At 51.3% G+C, this 22,065-nt stretch overlaps 1 protein-coding gene across 1 annotated transcript in view; it reads right to left on the minus strand.

Annotated features, from left to right (window-relative positions):
- The window catches only part of LOC122546864 (putative voltage-dependent R-type calcium channel subunit alpha-1E), a 108,936-nt gene extending 87,879 nt beyond the window's left edge, over window positions 1-21,057 (minus strand). The window contains exons 1-5 of the mRNA XM_087990242.1: window positions 20,947-21,057; window positions 15,879-15,944; window positions 15,665-15,756; window positions 3,002-3,143; window positions 2,115-2,242 (exon numbers count right to left, since the gene is read on the minus strand). Of these exons, the coding sequence (XP_087846368.1) occupies window positions 2,115-2,242; window positions 3,002-3,143; window positions 15,665-15,756; window positions 15,879-15,914 (398 nt within the window). The 5' untranslated portion in view covers window positions 15,915-15,944; window positions 20,947-21,057. The remainder of the gene's footprint in view (window positions 1-2,114; window positions 2,243-3,001; window positions 3,144-15,664; window positions 15,757-15,878; window positions 15,945-20,946) is intronic.
- Window positions 21,058-22,065: the final 1,008 nt, after the last annotated feature.

A 22,065-nucleotide genomic window follows, 5' to 3' on the forward strand; every position in this document is an offset into this window, starting at 1 on the left:
ACATTCACATTCTGACTGAGGTACTCTGAATTGTCTTATTTCTCCAATTCTCCAGAAAGTACACTTGGATTTACCGTGTCCTACACTTAGAAATCTGCTCTCGCTCTCTCGGGGATGGCAGAGGACAACAATGAGAGATCGTTGGCACGGTGGCACAGTGGTTAGCACTGCTGCCTCACAGCTCCAGAGACCCGGGTTCAATTCCCGCCTCAGGCAACTGTGTGGAGTTTGCCCATTCTCCCCGTGTCTGCGTGGGTTTCCTCGGGGTGCTCCAGTTTCCTCCCACAGTCCAAAGATGTGCAGGTCAGGTGAATTGGCCATGCTAAATTGCCCGTAGTGTTAGGTAAGGGGTAAATGTAGGGGAATGGGTCTGGGTGGGTTGCGCTTTGGCGGGTCGGTATGGACTTGTTGGGCCAAAGGGCCTGTTTCCACACTGTAAGTAATCTAATCTAATTATCATGCTGAATCAGGAGTTATCTGGAACCTGAATTCAAGGTTGATAATGTACGGTCTGAAAGGGTGTAGGTGACTGGCCACCAGGGCTGTGTGTCTGACTGTGTCTCACTCCCTTCACAGCTTCATTACAAATAAGTGTCTTCACTTCAGCTACAAGACTGATACAAACAGGTCAGGACCCCTGGTAGACCACTGATGTTTCGAAACTCGAAGACGGATCTCGAAAGGTTTATTTTCCACATTGATTCAATACAATATCTAATAACTTCATATCACATGCAAGGGACACACCGGACACTGTTAAGATAACCCTCAGAAAGAAAAGGGATAGAGACACCAGTCAGCGCAAAGAGGACTGAGAGATACTGTTAAGTGTACAGATATCTCCCTGAGAGAGAGAGGGGACTGAGAGACACCAGTCAGGGTACAGATATCTCCCTGAGAGAGAGAGAGGGGACTGAGAGACACCAGTCAGTGTACAGATATCTCCCTGAGAGAGAGAGGGGACTGAGAGACACCAGTCAGTGTACAGATATCTCCCTGAGAGAGAGGGGACTGAGAGACACCAGTCAGTGTACAGATATCTCCCTGAGAGAGAGGGGACTGAGTGACACCAGTCAGTGTACAGATATCTCCCTGAGAGAGAGGGGACTGAGAGACACCGGTCAGGGTACAGATATCTCCCTGAGAGAGCGAGAGAGGGCACTGAGAGACACCAGTTAGTGTACAGATATCTCCCTGAGAGAGAGGGGACTGAGAGACACCAGTCAGTGTACAGATATCTTCCTGAGAGAGAGAGAGGGGACTGAGAGACATCAGTCAGGGTACAGATATCTCCCTGAGAGAGAGGGGACTGAGAGACGCCAGTCAGTGTACAGATATCTCCCTGAGAGAGAGGGGATTGAGAGACGGCAGTCAGGAAGCGAGGGGAAGGGGGAGAGAGAGAGACAGAGAGAGAGAGAGAGAGCGATTGAGAGAATGACAGAGATAGAGCACAAGAGGGCAAGTGTATGTGGGAGACAGAGAGAGAGGGGACTGAGAGACACCAGTCAGGGTACAGATATCTCCCTGAGAGAGAGCGGGGACTGAGAGACACCAGTCGGTGTACAGATATCTCCCTGAGAGAGAGAGGGTACTGAGAGACACCAGTCAGTGTACAGATATCTCCCTGAGAGAGAGGGGATTGAGAGACACCAGTCGGTGTACAGAAATCTCCCTGAGAGAGACAGGAGACTGACACACCAATCAGTGCACAGATATCTCCCTGAGAGAGGAAGGGGGCTCAGAGATACCAGTCAGAGTACAGATATCTCCCTGATATAGGGAGAGGGGGCTGAGAGACACCAGTCTGAACACAGATATGTCCCTGAGTGCATGGTACTGAGCAATCCTGAGTCACATACAAATATCTCTTATCATCTATTATGAGAGTCGCTTGCCATTGTAAATTATTTATGGTGTAAGTCACTCTCCCTCTGGTCTGTTTTAGGGATCTCTCGTCAGTGTATACAGATTGTGTTTCTTGCATTCCTCGCTGTGACAGCCCTTTCTCCTAGCTGCTGACTAGTATCTGACCTTGAATTGGTTCCCTGGACTGTTGCATTGCTCAGTGTTGGTGAAAGAAGAAGCAGGGAGCAGATTGGGAATGAGACACATACCAGGCAGCTCGATCGTACTCAGCCCAGACTCGCACAAACTCATCCAGGTGGTGTGGGCCCAGGATTGACGAATCTCTGGTCAGGTACTCAAAGTTATCCATGATGACGGCCACAAACAGGTTCAGCATCTGAAAAGCAAAGGCAAACCCACTTTTTAATCGAGATGCCCAGAAGTGGGGTCAAAGTGCAGCCAGTCAGTGAGGTGGCCAGGCCTTCATTTTCTTGGCGAAAGGCCCCCAGAGACTCCCCTAAGGGCTGACCCGAGCTCAGGGGCAGGGAGGCTTTGGGGCCAAGATTGGAGATGGTTGACATCCCTGGTCACTGCGCTGCACTGGAACCCAGAGCTTCGAGCTCTCGGTGGGGGGGAGGAGGGAGCGGGGGTCAGGAAGCCTACATCAGGCCTTGTGGGGGAACTGAGGGCTGGATGTCTGGGAAAATCCAAACGACTGGAAGTCTCTGATTTTTCCGTCAGCTTTCAATCTCCCTCAGCCAGTCCCAGCATGGCTTGCGGGAGCCCATTTGTACATAGCAAGATCCCAGAAAAGGCAACTTGGTGCCATCAGGGGTCAGTCAGTTTTCACAATGTTTGATGAGAGATAAAGGTGGGGCAAGGCTTCTGGAAGTTCTGCCAGGTCTCGTGCCTTGGGATATTTTGCTTTTCTCCGGGATAAGCCAACTGGTGTCAGTCGTGTTGAAAAGACATCATCACACACTCAGGAGTATCGGCTTCAGAATGGCCTCGAATCTGCAGCTACATGGTCCGGGACAGCACTGTTACCCACCAGGAATGTCCTGGGAGAGTGGAGGGGTTTGCCTGGTTACAGAATGATTCTAACCGCATCTCCCTTCAGCAGGGTGTCAAAAATTCAACCTGATGCTCCACTTACAAGGAATGAGCACAGGAATATGAAGGAGACGAAGTAGAAATAAGCAAAGTCGGTGCCACAGTGGTGATCCGAGGACTCCTCACATCTCTTCTCACTCAGGCAAGCCAGCATGATATCCTGCCATGACTCCCCCGTTGCACTCCTGCAATGAGAACACAGACTCAATGGGTCTGGGGCACACACGGGGCAACAGGAACACGCACCGGGCAATGGGAACGTGCGCTGGATAATGGGGACACATCGAGCAATAGGGACAAACACTGGATAATGAAGACGATGGAGCACTGGGGGACAAAGCTAGATAGATGAATAAAAAACAAATAGCAAACATTTCTGTAGTTATTTAAAAACAAAAAAGACCAACAAAGTGATCAGTGGACCTACAGAAATTGGTCTGGGAATGAGTAATGGTGATAAGCACAAGACAGTTGAATTGAATATGCTATATCAGTTGCAAAGGGGAACCAGTGGTATTTCAGAAGGCATTTGATAAGATGCCGTAGCAAAGGTTATACCCTCATGGTATAGAGGGTTACATATTAGCGAGCTTTGAGAAGATTTGTAGCTCAGGTTGAGGTTCTGAGCGGGACGTTTCACTTCCAGATGTTTCGTCATCCTACTGGGTAACATCTTCAGTGGGCCTCCGGGCCAAGCACTGTTGATGATTCCTGCTTTCTATTTATATGTTTGGATTTCTTTGGGTTGGTGATGTCATTTCCTGTGGTGACATCATTTCCTGCAGTGATGTCATATTGGCACGGATAGAAGATTGGCTCGCTAACAGAAAGCAGAGGGTAGATGTAAATGGCATTTTTCAGTTTAGGAAGATATTGTGAGTGCTGTAGTGCTGGAGCATCGATTTGTTTTTATAATTAATGCAAATAACTTGGATCAATTTATCTTGCCAATATAATATATTATCTTGGATGAATATAACTTGCCAAATTTGTGTTGTGAAAAGGACACATGGAGGTTACAAAACGATATAGGTCAGTGAACTGTCAAAGATGTGCCAAATGGAACGTAAGGTGGGAAAATGGGAAATTATCTATTTTATCAGTAAGAACAAAGAGAGCATTATTATCTGAAAGGAAAGAGATTTAAGAGCTCTGTGATGCAAGGGGAGCGACTTTTCTTGGTGGTATGAATTGAAAATGTTAGTTTGCAGGTACAGCAAGTAATTAGGAAATCTCATAGAAAGTTATCATTTATTGTGAGAAGAATGTAATACAAAAATTAGGGAGATTATACCTCAGTTATACATCCACTGGGAGAACTCTGTACAGTATTGGTCTCCTTCTTTCAAGAATAATATCAATGCATTGGAGGCAGTTAAGAGAAAGTTTACCAGACTATTGTCAGGAAAGGCAACATTTTACACTTTTCACTATCTTTATTTAGATTAGATTCCCTACAGTGTGGAAACAGGCCCTTTGGCCCAACAAGTCCACACCGACCCTCCGAAGAGTAACCCACCCAGGCCCATTCTCCTAGCCTATGTTTACCCCTGTCTAAAGTACCTAACACTACGGGCAATTTAGCCTGGCCAATTCACCTGACCTGCACAGCTTTGGACTGTGGGAGGAAACCGGAGCACCCGGAGGAAACCCACGCAGACACGGGGAGAATGTGTACACTCTGCACTCAGTCGCCCGATGCTGGGATTGAACCCGGGTCCCTGGTGCTGTGAGGCAGCAGTGCTAACTACTGAGCCACTGCGCCGCCCCAAATTTACAGAGTTATAGAGTCACACGTCATGGAAACAGACTCTTTTGCCCAACTAGTCCATGCCAACCATGTTTCCAAACTAAACTAGTCCCGCCTGCTTGCATTTAGCCCATATCCCTCCAAACATTTCCTGTTCACGTACCTATCCAAATGTTTTTTAAATGTTGTAACTGTACCTGCATCCACCACTTCCTCTGGCAATTCATTCCACACACTAACTACTCTCTGTGCAATAAAGTTGTGCCTCATGTCCTTTTTAAAACTTTCTCCACTCACTATAAAAAATTACCCCCTAAGTTTGAACTCCCCAACCCTAGGGAAAAGACCTTTGTCACTTATCTTATCTGTCCCTCATGATTTTATAAACCTCTAAAATGTCACCCCTGAACCTCCAGTGGGAAAAGGTCCCAGCCTATTTTTATGGATCACATCCTCCATTCCCAGCAACAACCTGGTAAATCTTCTCTAGATCCTTCCAATGTAATAATATCCTTCCTGTAGCAGGGTGATCAGAACTGCACACAGTAATCCAGAAGATGCCTCATCAATATTTTGTATATCCTCAACATGACCTCCAAATTTCTGTACTCAAAGGTCTGAGCAATGAAGGTCAGTGTTGTTAAGCACCCTGTCTGTGTGTCATGCAGATTTCAAAGAATTACGTATGTGTTCACTGAGATACAGCTTCATAGCACTGTGGATGACACCTTCCATTGCTTTACTGATGACCAAGAGTAGATGTATGGGGCGGTAATTAGCTGGGTTATCCTGCTTTTGCGTACAGGACAGGGCAATGTCGGCTTCTTTTGAGGGAACCATGTGGATATTTCTGACAATCAGCAATGGTCATTCGTCATCAGTACGTTTTCACTGATGCTCAGATCAGGTTCCACCAGGGCCACTCAGTTTCTGAGCACAGTTCCAAATTTGGACAAAAGACCAGATGTGAGGAGAGACTGGAATGAATGGGTATCAGAAGCAAACTTTGTGCTGGTTTGAGTCATAACAGGTACATAGGAAGATGGTAGTGGTTGTTGGAGGTCAGTCATTTCAGTTCTTGACATCTATTTCGGAGTTCCTCAGGAATAGGATCTTAGGCCCAGCCTTCTTCCCTCCATCATAAGGTCAGAAATAGGAATGTTTGTCGATGATTGCACAATTAATAAAAACAATTAGCGAGTCTGGTTCTTGTACCAAGCTGTATTGCTATCGGTCAGAGTTGGAATCATCAGAAAAGTTATTGATTCTTTAACTCAAAACCAACTTTAGAGCATTGAGAGTTTTAACAAGTCACTGTTCCGAGTCGGCAAATCACCAACCATAAGGTGCACCCTATTGCTAGGTAAGAAGTTCACAGTAACTCACTCAAATGTAATGGAACTAAGAGGTGGCGTGGTGGCTCAATGGTTAGCACTGCTGCCTTACAGCGCCAGGGACCCAGGTTCAATTCCAGCCTTGGGCAACTGTCTGTGTGGAGTTTGTATATTCTCCCTGTGTCGGCGTGGGCTTCCTCCCACATTCCAAAGATGTGCAGGTTAGGTGAATTAGCCATGCTAAATTGTCCATAGCATTAGGTGGGTTAGTCAAGGGGTAAATGCTGGTTCATGAGTCTGGGTGGGTTACTCTGTGGAGGGTCAGTGTAGCCCGAAGTGCTTGTTTCCATGCTGTAGGGAATCTAATCTTAAAAGGAAGTGTGCAAAACATACTCAGAAAAAGCAGAGCTAAAAACTTACTTGTACTTAGCAGGTTGACAGCGGCAATGGGGCAGTGGTGGAATGGTAATGCCCATCGATGAGAATCCAGACCCCTTGGAATGTTGGTTCAAATCCCACCACAGTAGTGAGTGAAATCAAAATTTCAAGGAATAAATTCAATGGGTTTCAGAGCAAGGCTGAAGGCATTCTTGTAAAAAAGTATCAGTTTGTGAATGTCCTTCAGATGCTGAGAAAGGAGTCCAGTCCCACAGTAATATAGTTTACTCTGAGATGGCCTTGCAAGTCAAGTTGTATCAAGCTATGACTGAGTCATATAAGAAACCAAAAGGACTACCAAGGAAACCACCATGGCTATGATCACCCTGTTACATCCTCCTTACTATCATCTGGGGGCTAGTGCCGAAATTGGGAGGGCTGTCTCACGGACTACTCAAGCAACAGCCTGACACAGTCATACTCACAGAATCATACCTTACACACAATGTCCCAGACACCACCATCATCATCCCCGGATATGTCCTGTCCCACCAGCGGTGATGGCTGAATGGTGTACAGGCAGGAGGGAGTTACCCTGGGTCTACTCAACATTGACTCAGGACACCATGAAGTCTCATGGTTTCAGGTTAAACGTGGGCTGGGAAACCTCCTGCTGGTCACCACATACTGTCCTCCCTCGGCTGATGAGTCAGTCTCTCCTCAGTGTTGAACAGCACTTGGAGGAAGCTCAATTCTGGTAATAGTACTGAAGACTTCAGAACCTGCTGCTCCTCCAACCAAGCTCTTCCAGCACGGCTCAACATTAGCATCTCGCCAACAACGTGGAAAATTGCCCAGTCCTGTACACAAACGCAGGATCAATCCAACCCAGCCAATTACCGCCCCATACGTCTCCAGTTAATCATCAGTAAAGCAATGGAAGGTGTCATCAACAGTGCTCCGAAGCTGCATCTGAGGACGTTTTCACTGATACTCGGCTCAGGTTCCACCAGGGCCACTCAGTTCTTGAGCATAGTTCTAAATATGGACAAGCGACCAGATGTGAGGAGAGACTGGAATCAATGGGTATCAGGAGCAAACTCTCCGCTGGTTGGAGTTACATACAGATATATAGGAAGATGGTAGTGGTTGTTGTAGGTCGGTCATTTCAGCTCCCCACGTCGCTGTGGGAGTTCCTCAGGAATAGTATCCTAGACCCAGCCATCTTCCCTCCATCGTAAGGTCAGAAATGGGGTGGTTTGCCGAAGATTGCACTATGTTCGGCACCATTCACAACTCAGATACTGACGTAGTCCATGTTCGAATGCAACAAGGTCTGGACAATATCTAGGTTTGGGCTGATAACTGACAAGCAACACTCGCACTGTACAAATAGCAGGCAATTATCATCTCCAATGAGAGACAATCTTGATGTTCAATAGTGTTACTATGACTGAATCCCCCACCATCAACATCCTGGGGGGTTTTACACTGACCAGAAACAAAACTGGACTCCCCATATAAATTTAAAAAGCAGGTCAGAAGGTAGAAAGTCGAGTGAGTAACTCAGTTCCTGACTCCCCAAAGCCTGTTCACAAGGCACAAGTTAGGAGTACGTTGGAATACGCCAATGGGCTGAGAAGTGGCAGATGGAGTTTAATTCAGATAAATGTGAGGCGCTGCATTTTGGGAAAGCAAATCTTAGCAGGACTTATACACTTAATGGTAAGGTCCTAGGGAGTGTTGCTGAACAAAGAGACCTTGGAGTGCAGGTTCATAGCTCCTTGAAAGTGGAGTCGCAGGTAGATAGGATAGTGAAGAAGGTGTTTGATATGCTTTCCTTTATTGGTCAGAGTATTGAGTACAGGAGTTGGGAGGTCATGTTGCGGCTGTACAGGACATTGGTTAGGACACTGTTGGAATATTGTGTGCAATTCTGGTCTCCTTCCTATCGGAAAGATGTTGTGAAACTTGAAAGGGTTCAGAAAAGATTTACAAGGAGGTTGCCAGGGTTGGAGGATTTGAGCTACAGGGAGAGGCTGAACAGGCTGGGGCTGTTTCCCCGGAGCGTCGGAGGCTGAGGGGTGACCTTATAGAGGTTTACAAAATTATGAGGGGCATGGATAGGATAAATGGACAAAGTCTTTTCCCTGGGATGGGGGAGTCCAGAACTAGAGGGCATGGGTTTAGGGTGAGAGGGGAAAGATATAAAAGAGACCTAAGGGGCAACTTTTCACACAGAGGGTGGTACGTGTATGGAATGAGCTGCCAGAGGAAGTGGTGGAGACTGGTACAATTGCAACATTTAAAAGGCATTTGGATGGGTATATGAATAGGAAGGGTTTGGAGGGATATGGGCCGGGTGCTGGCAGGTGGGACTAGATTGGGTTGGGATACCTGGTCAACATGGACGGGTTGGACCGAAGGGCCTGTTCCCATGATGTACATCTCTCTGACTCTATAATTGCCTGGATGGGTGTAGCTCCAACAACACTCAAGAACCTTGGCACCATCTAAGACAAGCAGCCGCTTGATTGGCACCAGAGCCACCACATTCAACCTTCACTCGCATCAACTCAGTGGCAGTAACTTATGCCATTTGCAAAATACGCTGCAGCAACTCACCAAGGCTCCTTCCAAACCCATAACCACTTCTATCTAGAATGACAAATACATGGGAACGCCACCCTCTGCAAGATTCCCTCCAAGCCACTCATCACCCTGACTTGGAAATAAACCACGATTTCTTCATCTTTGGTGGCTCAAAATCCTGGAATTCCCTCCGTCAGGGCTTTATGGACCTGTCGAGAGCACACGGACCGCAGCGTTTCAGGAAGGCAGATCACCATCTACTGCACCAGGGCAACTAGGGACAGGCAATAAATGCTGAACCAGCCAGTGACGCCCAGCCCAGGGAGAAGGCTTGACAGATTATGGAAATCTAAAGCAAGGCTCATAAAGAATTCTCTTCACAGACGCATTCTTTCAGCGTTTTAGCTTTGATCACGAAGAATGGTTTTGCAGGAAATGAGGAACAAGGAATAAAACTGACCTTGGTGTGTGTGAATAGATATATCTTTGCTCATTAGCTTCAGTTCAGTCTCATTCATTTCCATTCATTCCTGGAAAGCTAACTGAACACAGCAGAATGGTTTTCTGTACACGTCAGAGGGCAGTTAAGGTTCAACCACGTTGATATGAGACTGGAGACACATAGGAGTGTGGACTGGCCACGTTGGGCAGCTTTCCTTTCTAATGAGCTAGTGTTTCACTACAATCTGACAACACAAGCAGCTCTTTCTGTCCAGATCCGTTCAATTCTAAAATAAGTGCATTAAAAAGAATTGTGTTTACGTCCGGCTTTTTATCACCAGTGCCATTATACTTTCTCGCCAATTAAATACTTTAATATTTAATTGGCGAGAAATTACAATGACACTGGTGATAAAAAGCAGGACGTAAACACAATTCTTTTCGAGTATTTAAATGCTTCTAAAGCATCATAACTGGAGGAAACGCCGCAGCCACGTTCTGCACAGCAAAGTGCCACAAACAATAGGTGCTGACAATCAGATTTGTGCTGTTGACTGAGGCACAGAGTTGGTCAGGAAGCCTGGGGATAACCCTCCTGCGCTTCTTCAGACGTTGAGCATGGGATCGCCCTTACATCCACTGGAGGGGGGGGGGCAGGTGGATGCTCTGTCTGATGCCGCACCCACACGTTGGGCGTCTTTGACCCTGCTGCAGTCCCTCAGCACTGCCCAGGGTGGGACGTTTGGCGGGTGCTCACTTTGAAGAGTGGGACGCGAACCCAGAGACCTTGTGAGTTAGAGGCAAGAGGTGGGACTGTGAGACCCTTCCCCTGTGGGGCTGGGTAAAGGAAGACGAGAGGCTTTTGTGGAAAGAAATTCTGCCTTATGACAGCCCTCCGTTCATAAAAGCTATCCACAACAGGATCCTCAAGGGGCTGGAGCAGTACCACCAAGGCTACCTGTACAAGATCCTGAGAATCTGCTGGGAAAAGCTATGTACCACCACCAACATCCTTGACCAGGCCAACATCCCCAGCATCGAGGCAATGACCATTCCTGATTGGCTACGATGGGCTGAACACATCATCTGCATGACTGCCACAAGCCTCCCCAAGCAGGTGCTCTACTCCCAGCTTCAAAATGGCAGGCAAGCCCCAGGTGGACAGAGGAAGTGGTTCAGGGATACCCTCAAGGCCTCATTGGCAAAGTGCGGGATTCCCACAGACACCTGGGAATCACTGACCTGACGCCATCCGAAATGGAGGAGGAGCATGCGGAAAAGCATCAAGCACCTTGAGATTTGCCATCAGGACAAAGCAGAAGCCCGGCGAAAACAGTGAAAGCAGCGCGCTGCCACACCAACGGCCCACCCACCCCTTCCCATGACCACCTTCTGCTCCAAGTGTAACAGAGCTTGTGGAAGCTGCCTCAGTCTGCACGGCCACCTCCGGACTCACTCCGAGAGTGGAAGAGAGTCATTCTCGTCTAGGAGGGACCGCCAATGGATGAATGAGTAAACTGCAACTCAACAAAAGAGAAAGTAAATGCAAGAGCACATCCAGAACCCACAAACGGAAAGCATCTAAATTCAGATCTCAAGGGGGTTGGGGGGAGGTTTAATTGGTTTTAGCAGTTCCTTTTGATTTTTTTAGTACAGTTCTCATGCAATGTCTGTAAAACAATGGCCATTCTTCTTCAGCATTCAGTGTTTTTCTGTCTTTTCCCCACATGGGAGTGGGGTGGGGAGACAGGGAGAGAGAGAGAGACAGAGAGAGAGAGAGAGAGAAAGTGTGTGTGTAAGTATTTGGAGTTCTGAAGGGTGTGTAGCTCAAGTCATGTATTGGTAGTTAAGATACTGTTTTTCTTTCTCTCTGCTCTTGTTAAAGTTAAGTGTGTTTCCATAACTGGAGTTATTTTCTGATACAAGTGAAACCTGATGTGAATTGGTTTTGGCCTGATCGTCAAACAGTCAGGAAAACGGCGGTTCTGAAGGATTAACGGGAATCAAACGCATGTTGGGACAGCTTGGGAACAGTGTGGCTCTATTACTGACACACTGCTCTGACCTGTTTGAAACACACCACTGAACCATGACTGACACAGCTAACAGAAAGATTTGGGTTTCTTCGAACACTACTTTTTTTTTAACGATAAGTGTGTGACATTAGATTAGATTAGATTAGATTACTTACAGTGTGGAAACAGGCCCTTCGGCCCAACAAGTCCACACCGACCCGCCGAAGCACAACCCACCCATACCCCTACATCCACCCCTTTAACCTAACACTACGGGCAATTTAGCATGGCCAATTCACCTGACCCGCACATCTTTTGGACTGTGGGAGGAAACCGGAGCACCCGGAGGAAACCCACGCAGACACGGGGAGAATGTGCAAATTCCACACAGTCAGTCGCCTGAGTCGGGAATTGAAGGTCCGAGGTCAGCATGGAATGCACTGCCTGGAAGGAGGCAGCTTCAATTGAGGCATTCAAGATGGTGGATATAGGTTTGCTCGCTGAGCTGGAAGGTTCATTTCCAGACGCTTCGTTACCCTACTAGGGAACGTCTTCAGTGAGCCTCAGGCGAAGCAATGCTGAAAATTCCTGCTTTCTATTTATATGTTTGGGCTGGTGATGTCATTTCCGGTAGTGATGTCATTTCCATTGGTGAAGTCACTTCCTGTTCCTTTTCTCAGGGGGTGGGAGCTGGGGTCTAACCCGATGTGTTTGTTGTTAGAGTTCCGGTTGGAATGCCATACTCCGAGGAATTCCTAGAATTCTAGGAAATGAACCTTCTGGCTCAGCGAGCAAATCTACATCCAAAACCTCAACCTGAGCTACAAATCTTCCCAGAATTCAAGAGGGTGGTTGAATGGTGTGACAGTAATGTGCCTTTAGCTCTTTGCTGTTTCTATTGGAGAGAAGTGTCACAGTGGTGCTGGTATGTCTGCTGGGGAACCAGTGGGTAAACATCTTTGAGCTTCCTGAGTGTTTTCCTTTAAATTCGACAGAAGAAGCATCAGTGGGTGGAGTCAGGCCCACACAGACCCAGGGTTTTAGTTTTGTTTTCAGTGTTTAGAACTTGAAGATGATAGATACGGCTCTCTCTCTGCTACAGCAAAAAGCTGGCATTGTCTCTCTGCTGCTAGGTTGATTCATTTGGCATCTATTTCTCTTGGACTGGTGATAGCACGTAAGGAAAATTCTTTTTTTGCTGAATTTGCCTTTGCCAAGGGTGTGTTAACGGGATACGATTATATTGGGTTAGTTGAAAATAAGTAGTCACATAACATAAAGCCCTTGATAAGGTTCCCAACGAGAGGCTTAGAACATAGAACATAGAACATAGAAGAATACAGCGCAGTACAGGCCCTTGGGCCCTCGATGTTGCGCCGATCCAAGCCCACCTAAACTACACTAACCCACTATCCTCCATATACCTATCCAATGCCCTCTTAAATGCCCATAAAGAGGGAGAGTCCACCACTGTTACTGGCAGGGCATTCCATGAACTAACGACTCGCTGAGTGAAGAACCTACCCCTAACATCAGTCCTATAAAGTTCAGAAAGTTAGGTGTCATGGGAAACAGGGAAACCTGGCTGTCTGGATACAGAATTGGCTGGCCGAAAGAAGACAGTGAGTGGTAGTGATTGGAAAATATTCCGCCTGGAGTCGGTGACCAGTGGTGTCCCGTGGGGATCTATTCTTGAGCCTCTGCTCTTTGTGGTTTTTATAAGTGACTTAGATGAAGTGGAAATGTGGGTTAGTAAGTTTGCTGATGACACGAAGGTCGGTGATGTCATATATAGTGTCAAGGGCTGTTGTAGGCTACAACAAGACACTGACAGGATGCAAAGCTGGGCTGAGAGGTAGCAGATGGTGTTCAACCTGGATAAATGCGAAGTGATTCATTTGGAAGGTCAAATGTGAGTGCTGAATACAGGGCTAAAGACAGGATTCTTGGCAGTGTGGTCGATCAGTGGGATCTTGGGGTCCACATATATAGAACCGTCAAAGTTGCCACCCAAGTTGAGAGGTTTGTAAGAAGATGCCTGTGTTTTGGCTTTCATTAACAGGGAGATTGAATTTAAGAGTTGCGAGGTTATGCTGCAGCTCTATAGAGCCCTGGTTAGATCACACTTGGAATACTGTGTTCAGTTCTTGTCACCTCATTATAGGAAGGTGCTTTAGAGAGGGGGCAGAGGAGACTTACCAGGATGCTGCCTGGGTTGGAGAGCTTTTCACACTGGAGTGAAGGGGAGAGGTGACTTGACAGAGGTGTACATGGTAATGAGAGGCATAGATAGAGTAGATAGCCAGAGACTTGTCCCCAGGACAGAAATGGCTGTCACAAGGGTCATAATTTTAAGGTTGATTGGAGGAAGGTATGGGGCGAATGTCAGAGGTTCTTTACACAGAGAGTGGTGGGTGTGTGGAATGTACTGTCAACGGTGGTAGTAGAGTAATTTAGTCGATTGCTGGACAAGCACATGGACAGCAGTAAATGGAGGGGTGTATAGGGGAGGTTGATCTTAGATGAAGATAATGCTCAGCACAACATCGTGGGTTGAAGGACCTGTACTGTGCTGTGCTGTTCTATGTTCTATATTATTTAATTAAGTATATCAATAGAATTAAAGTTGTGCCAATTCTCATTTTCTTGTTTGCATTGTAACTGTGTTGTAAGAATAAAGCCCAGCGGTGGACCAATTGAATCACATCTGGGACACATAGAACATAGAACATAGAACATAGAACATAGAACATAGAACATAGAAGAATACAGCGCAGTACAGGCCCTTCGGCCCTCGATGTAGTGCCGATCCAAGCCCACCTAACCTACACTAGCCCACTATCCTCCATATGCCTATCCAATGCCCGCTTAAATGCCCATAATGAGGGAGAGTCCACAACTGCTACTGGCAGGGCATTCCATGAACTCACGACTCGCTGAGTAAAGAACCTACCCCTAACATCTGTCCTATACCTACCCCTCCCTTAATTTAAAGCTATGCTCCCTCGTAATAGCTGACTCCATACGTGGAAAAAGATTCTCACTGTCGACCCTATCTAAACCTCTAATCATCTTATACACCTCTATCAAGTCACCCCTAAACCTTCTTTTCTCCAATGAAAACAACCCCAAGTGCCTCAGCCTTTCCTCATACGATCTTCCTACCATACCAGGCAACATCCTGGTAAACCTCCTCTGCACCCGTTCCAGTGCCTCCACATCCTTCCTATAGTATGGGGACCAAAACTGCACACAATACTCCAGATGCGGCCGCACCAGAGTCTTATACAACTGCAACATGACCTCAGTACTCCGGAACTCAATTCCTCTACCAATAAAAGCCAGTACGCCATATGCCTTCTTCACCGCACTATTTACCTGGGTGGCAACTTTCAAAGATCTGTGTACATGGACACCAAGATCCCTCTGCTCATCCACACTACCAAGTATCCGACCATTAGCTCAGTACCCCATCTTTTTGTTACTCTTACCAAAGTGAATCACCTCACACTTAGCTACATTGAACTCCATTTGCCACCTTTCTGCCCAGTTCTGCAGCTTATCTATATCTCGCTGTAACCTGCCACATCCTTCCTCACTGTCTACAACTCCTCCGACTTTCATATCATCCGCAAACTTACTCACCCAACCTTCTAACCCCTCTTCCAGGTCATTTATAAAAATGACAAACAGCAATGGTCCCAAAACAGATCCTTGCAGAACACCGCTAGTTACGGCACTCCAAGATGAACCTTTACCATCAACTACTACCCTCTGTCTTCTTCCAGCCAGCCAACTCCTAATCCAAACCTCCAACTCACCCTCAATGCCATACGCTTGCCTTTAAATAAAATAGTTGGAGTTGAGGATATCTCATTGATATGTTTTAAGAGGTTTTGAATTTTGTTTAGTTAGAGTAAAATGGAAGGCAGGGACAGACATGGAAACTGGCACCAAGTAACAGCACCAATGCTGGCAAGATGGGCTGAATGGCTTGCATAATAAGACTACGATTCTGTAATGGATGGTTTCTTTGGTTTAGCGGACAGATCTTTCAGACAGACTCTTGGCAGAGGCGCATCCCATTGCAGAGATGACATGATGAGCGGAATCTGTTGAAAAAAAACGTCACCGCCGATTTCAAAGCATCCAACCAGCAGGACACAACCTTCCCGGACAGCTGAAGGGCAACACACCTGAACAGCAGCATCAAAGCATTGAAGAAATTGTGGAAGTTGTTGTGTCGGTTGATGGGGGTGCTGTCATCCAGGCCGATGTTTCCGAAGAGCTGTGGGAAGTTCAGGAAGAGATTGAGGCAGTTTCATGAGTCAGCGTGCAGGACACTGGCTAAGTGTAACTCTCACTGTTCGATTCACATGCAAACCCTTTCGCTGTACTCAAGGCTCATACCTGCATCCCAATGATGGCGTAGATGAAGAACAACATGGCGATCAGCAGGCAGACGTATGGGAGGGCCTGGGGAAGATAACGTAGCACCAACATGATCATTTCAGCATGCTCGTCACAGCATGACACACACAACAAGGAAAGACCAAACGTGCTTTAGAAACAGCTTGTTATAAAACAGAGGCTACCAACATTCCGCACTAGAGCACACACACCGCCCACCGCAGCACGGACACACCGCCCACCGCAACACGGATACACCGCCCACCGCAGCACGGACACACCGCCCACCGCAACACGGATACACCGCCCACCGCAACACGGATACACCGCCCACCGCAACACTGATACACCGCCCACCGCAACACGGATACACCGCCCACCGCAACACGGACACACCGCCCACCGCAACACTGATACACCGCCCACCGCAACACGGATACACCGCCCACCGCAACACTGATACACCGCCCACCGCAACACTGATACACCGCCCACCGCAACACTGATACACCGCCCACCGCAACACTGATACACCGCCCACCGCAACACTGATACACCGCCCACCGCAACACGGATACACCGCCCACCGCAACACTGATACACCGCCCACCGCAACACTGATACACCGCCCACCGCAACACGGATACACCGCCCACCGCAACACTGATACACCGCCCACCGCAACACGGATACACCGCCCACCGCAACACTGATACACCGCCCACCGCAACACTGATACACCGCCCACCGCAACACTGATACACCGCCCACCGCAACACTGATACACCGCCCACCGCAACACTGATACACCGCTCACCGCAACACTGATACACCGCCCACCGCAACACGGATACACCGCGCACTGCAACACGGATACACCGCCCACCGCAACACGGACACACCGCCCACCGCAACACGGATACACCGCCCACCGCAACACGGACACACCGCCCACCGCAACACGGATACACCGCCCACCGCAACACGGACACACCGCCCACCGCAACACAGACACACCGCCCACCGCAACACAGACACACCACCCACCGCAACACGGACACACCGCCCACCGCAGCACGGACACACCGCCCACCGCAGCACGGACACACCGCCCACCGCAACACAGATACACCACCCACCGCAACACGGATACACCGCCCACCGCAACACGGACACACCGCCCACCGCAGCACGGATACACCGCCCACCGCAACACGGATACACCGCCCACCGCAGCACGGAGACACCGCCCACCGCAACACGGACACACCGCCCACCGCAACACGGATACACCGCCCACCGCAACACGGACACACCGCCCACCGCAGCACGGACACACCGCCCACCGCAACACGGACACACCGCTCACCGCAGCACGGTCACACCGCCCACCGCAGCACGGAGACACCGCCCACCGCAGCACGGAGACACCGCCCACCGCAGCACGGACACACCGCCCACCGCAGCACGGAGACACCGCCCACCGCAACACGGATACACCGCGCACCGCAACACGGATACACCGCCCACCGCAACACTGACACACCGCCCACCGCAACACGGATACACCGCCCACCGCAACACGGATACACCGCCCACCGCAACACGGATACACCGCCCACCGCAACACTGATACACCGCCCACCGCAGCACGGATACACCGCCCACCGCAACACTGACACACCACCCACCGCAACACGGATACACCGCCCACCGCAACACGGATACACCGCCCACCGCAACACGGATACACCGCCCACCGCAACACTGACACACCGCCCACCGCAACACTGACACACCACCCACCGCAACACGGATACACCGCTCACCGCAACACGGACACACCGCCCACCGCAACACGGATACACCGCCCACCGCAACACTGACACACCACCCACCGCAACACGGATACACCGCGCACCGCAACACTGATACACCGCCCACCGCAACACGGATACACCGCGCACCGCAACACGGATACACCGCGCACCGCAACACGGACACACCGCCCACCGCAACACAGATACACCGCTCACCGCAGCACGGACACACCACCCACCGCAACACGGATACACCGCCCACCGCAACACTGACACACCGCCCACCGCAGCACGGACACACCGCCCACCGCAACACAGATACACCGCTCACCGCAGCACGGACACACCACCCACCGCAACACGGACACACCGCCCACCGCAACATGGACACACCACCCACCGCAACACGGACACACCACCCACCGCAACACGGACACACCACCCACCGCAACATGGACACACCGCCCACCGCAACACGGACACACCGCCCACCGCAACACGGACACACCGCCCACCGCAACACGGACACACCACCCACCGCAACACGGACACACCGCCCACCGCAACACGGACACACCACCCACCGCAACACGGACACACCGCCCACCGCAACACGGATACACCGCCCACCGCAACATGGACACACCACCCACCGCAACACGGACACACCGCCCACCGCAACACGGATACACCACCCACCGCAACACGGATACACCACCCACCGCAACACGGACACACCACCCACCGCAACACGGACACACCGCCCACCGCAACATGGACACACCTCCCACCGCAACACGGACACACCGCCCACCGCAACATGGATACACCGCCCACCGCAACACGGACACACCGCCCACCGCAACACGGATACACCACCCACCGCAACACGGATACACCACCCACCGCAACACGGACACACCACCCACCGCAACACGGACACACCGCCCACCGCAACATGGACACACCGCCCACCGCAACACGGACACACCGCCCACCGCAACATGGATACACCGCCCACCGCAACACGGATACACCGCCCACCGCAACATGGACACACCGCCCACCGCAACACGGATACACCGCCCACCGCAACACGGATACACCGCCCACCGCAACACGGATACACCGCCCACCGCAGCACGGACACACCGCCCACCGCAACACGGACACACCGCCCACCGCAACACGGATACACCGTCCACCGCAACATGGACACACCGCCCACCGCAACACGGATACACCGCCCACCGCAACACTGATACACCGCCCACCGCAACACTGATACACCGCCCACCGCAACACGGATACACCGCCCACCGCAACATGGATACACCGCCCACCGCAACACGGATACACCGTCCACCGCAACACGGATACACCGCCCACCGCAACACTGACACACCACCCACCGCAACACGGATACACCGCCCACCGCAACACTGACACACCACCCACCGCAACACGGATACACCGCCCACCGCAACACTGACACACCACCCACCGCAACACGGATACACCGCCCACCGCAACACGGATACACCGCCCACCGCAACACTGATACACCGCCCACCGCAACACGGATACACCGCCCACCGCAACACTGATACACCGCCCACCGCAACACTGATACACCGCCCACCGCAACACTGATACACCGCCCACCGCAACACGGATACACCGCCCACCGCAACATGGACACACCGCCCACCGCAACACGGATACACCGCCCACCGCAACATGGACACAACGCCCACCGCAACACGGATACACCACCCACCGCAACACGGATACACCACCCACCGCAACACGGATACAACGCCCACCGCAACACGGATACACCACCCACCGCAACACGGACACACCGCCCACCGCAACACGGATACACCACCCACCGCAACATGGACACAACGCCCACCGCAACACGGATACACCACCCACCGCAACACGGACACACCGCCCACCGCAACACGGATACACCACCCACCGCAACACGGACACACCGCCCACCGCAACACGGATACACCGCCCACCGCAACACGGATACACCGCCCACCGCAACATGGACACACCGCCCACCGCAACATGGACACACCACCCACCGCAACACGGATACACCGCCCACCGCAACACGGATACACCACCCACCGCAACACGGATACACCGCCCACCGCAACACGGACACACCGCCCACCGCAGCACGGATACACCGCCCACCGCAACATGGATACACCGCCCACCGCAACACTGATACACCGCCCACCGCAACACGGATACACCGCCCACCGCAACACGGATACACCGCCCACCGCAGCACGGATACACCGCCCACCGCAGCACGGACACACCGCCCACCGCAACACGGATACACCGCCCACCGCAACACTGATACACCGCCCACCGCAACACTGATACACCGCCCACCGCAACACGGATACACCGCCCACCGCAACATGGATACACCGCCCACCGCAACACGGATACACCATCCACCGCAACATGGACACACCGCCCACCACAACACGGATACACCGCCCACCGCAACACTGATACACCGCCCACCGCAACACTGATACACCGCCCACCGCAACACTGACACACCACCCACCGCAACACGGATACACCGCCCACCGCAACACTGATACACCGCCCACCGCAACACGGATACACCGCCCACCGCAACACTGATACACCGCCCACCGCAACACTGACACACCACCCACCGCAACACGGATACACCGCCCACCGCAACACTGACACACCACCCACCGCAACACGGATACACCGCCCACCGCAACACTGACACACCACCCACCGCAACACGGATACACCGCCCACCGCAACACTGATACACCGCCCACCGCAACACTGATACACCGCCCACCGCAACACGGACACAACGCCCACCGCAACACGGATACACCACCCACCGCAACATGGACACAACGCCCACCGCAACACGGATACACCACCCACCGCAACACGGATACACCGCCCACCGCAACATGGACACACCGCCCACCGCAACACTGACACACCACCCACCGCAACACGGATACACCACCCACCGCAACATGGACACAACGCCCACCGCAACACGGATACACCGCCCACCGCAACACTGACGCACCGCCCACCGCAACATGGATCCCCCACCATTAGAGTACTGCTCTCGGGGCAGGGTATGTAATGAGACCCTGGCAGTGGTGTCCTTGCCTGACCGTGATCCCTGTTTCTGTGCTGTTTACCTTGAAGGATTGCACAAAGGTCCAGAGGAGAATGCGGATGGTATAGCCCTGGCGCAGCAGCTTGATCAATCGAGCAGCGCGGAACAGCTTCAGGAAGCTCAGGTTCACAAACTTTAGCTGCACAGAGATTGGAATGGTCGATCAGAGGCAGCTCTTACAGCATCTGTGCCCCTGCACAGTCAGTTCCCCAATGGCCTCCCTGTGCCCCCCTGGACCTTCAGCGATATCTCCGCTCTCTCAGAGTCTTCCATCCTTTCACAGATGGTGGTTTTTCCTCCCTCGCTTTCCCCCCCACGATTTGCACTGATTCCTCTCACTGTTTTTCTCTATTTCTTGCCCTTCCTCTCTTTTCCCATCCTCCTCTCCCTTTCCCCTCCCTCTCCATGAATTCCTCTCTCTCTCTCCTCCCCCTGTCACCTCTCTCGGCCCCAGATTCTCCCTCCTCCCTCCCCTCTTGTACACCCCATTCCCTCCCCCTCTCTGTCCCCCATCCCTTCTCTCTGCCTCCTCTACTGCTTTCTTTAACCCTTCCCTCTCTCCCACTCGCCTTGGTCACTCTCCCCCTCCAATCTCTGTCCAATCCCCTCTCCCTTCACTCCCCTCTCTCACTCTCCCCCCCCATCTCCCCAATCCTCTCTCTCTCTCCAATCCCCTCTGTCACTCTCTCCACTCCCACTCCCCACTTCCCTCGCTCACTCTTCCTCTCCCCCACTCCCTCTCTCACTCTCCCCACTCCCCCCTCTCACTCTTCCTCTCCCCCACTCCCTCTCTCACTCTCCCCTCTCCCTTACTCCCCTCTCTCACCCCCCTCTCTCTCTCCCCTCCCCTCTCTCACTCTCTCCACTCCCCTCTCACTCTCTCCACTCCCAAATTTCACTCTCCCCCACTCCCCAAACTCACTCTCCCCCTCTCACTCTACCCCTCCCCTCTCTCACTCTCCCCCTCCCCTCTCTCACTCTCCCCCTCCCCTACTCCCCTCTCTCACTCTCTCCACTCCCCTCTCTCACTCTCAAATCTCACTCTCCCTTCCCTCCACTCCCCCTCTCACTCCCCTCTCTCACTCACTTCACTCTCCGACTCCCCTCTCTCCCTCCCCTCTCTCACTCCCTCCCTCCCCTC

This window comes from Chiloscyllium plagiosum, unplaced genomic scaffold (genome assembly GCF_037043375.1).
Source record: "Chiloscyllium plagiosum isolate Xiang-an unplaced genomic scaffold, Cpla_swu_hap1 HiC_scaffold_9, whole genome shotgun sequence".
Taxonomy (NCBI): domain Eukaryota; kingdom Metazoa; phylum Chordata; class Chondrichthyes; order Orectolobiformes; family Hemiscylliidae; genus Chiloscyllium; species Chiloscyllium plagiosum.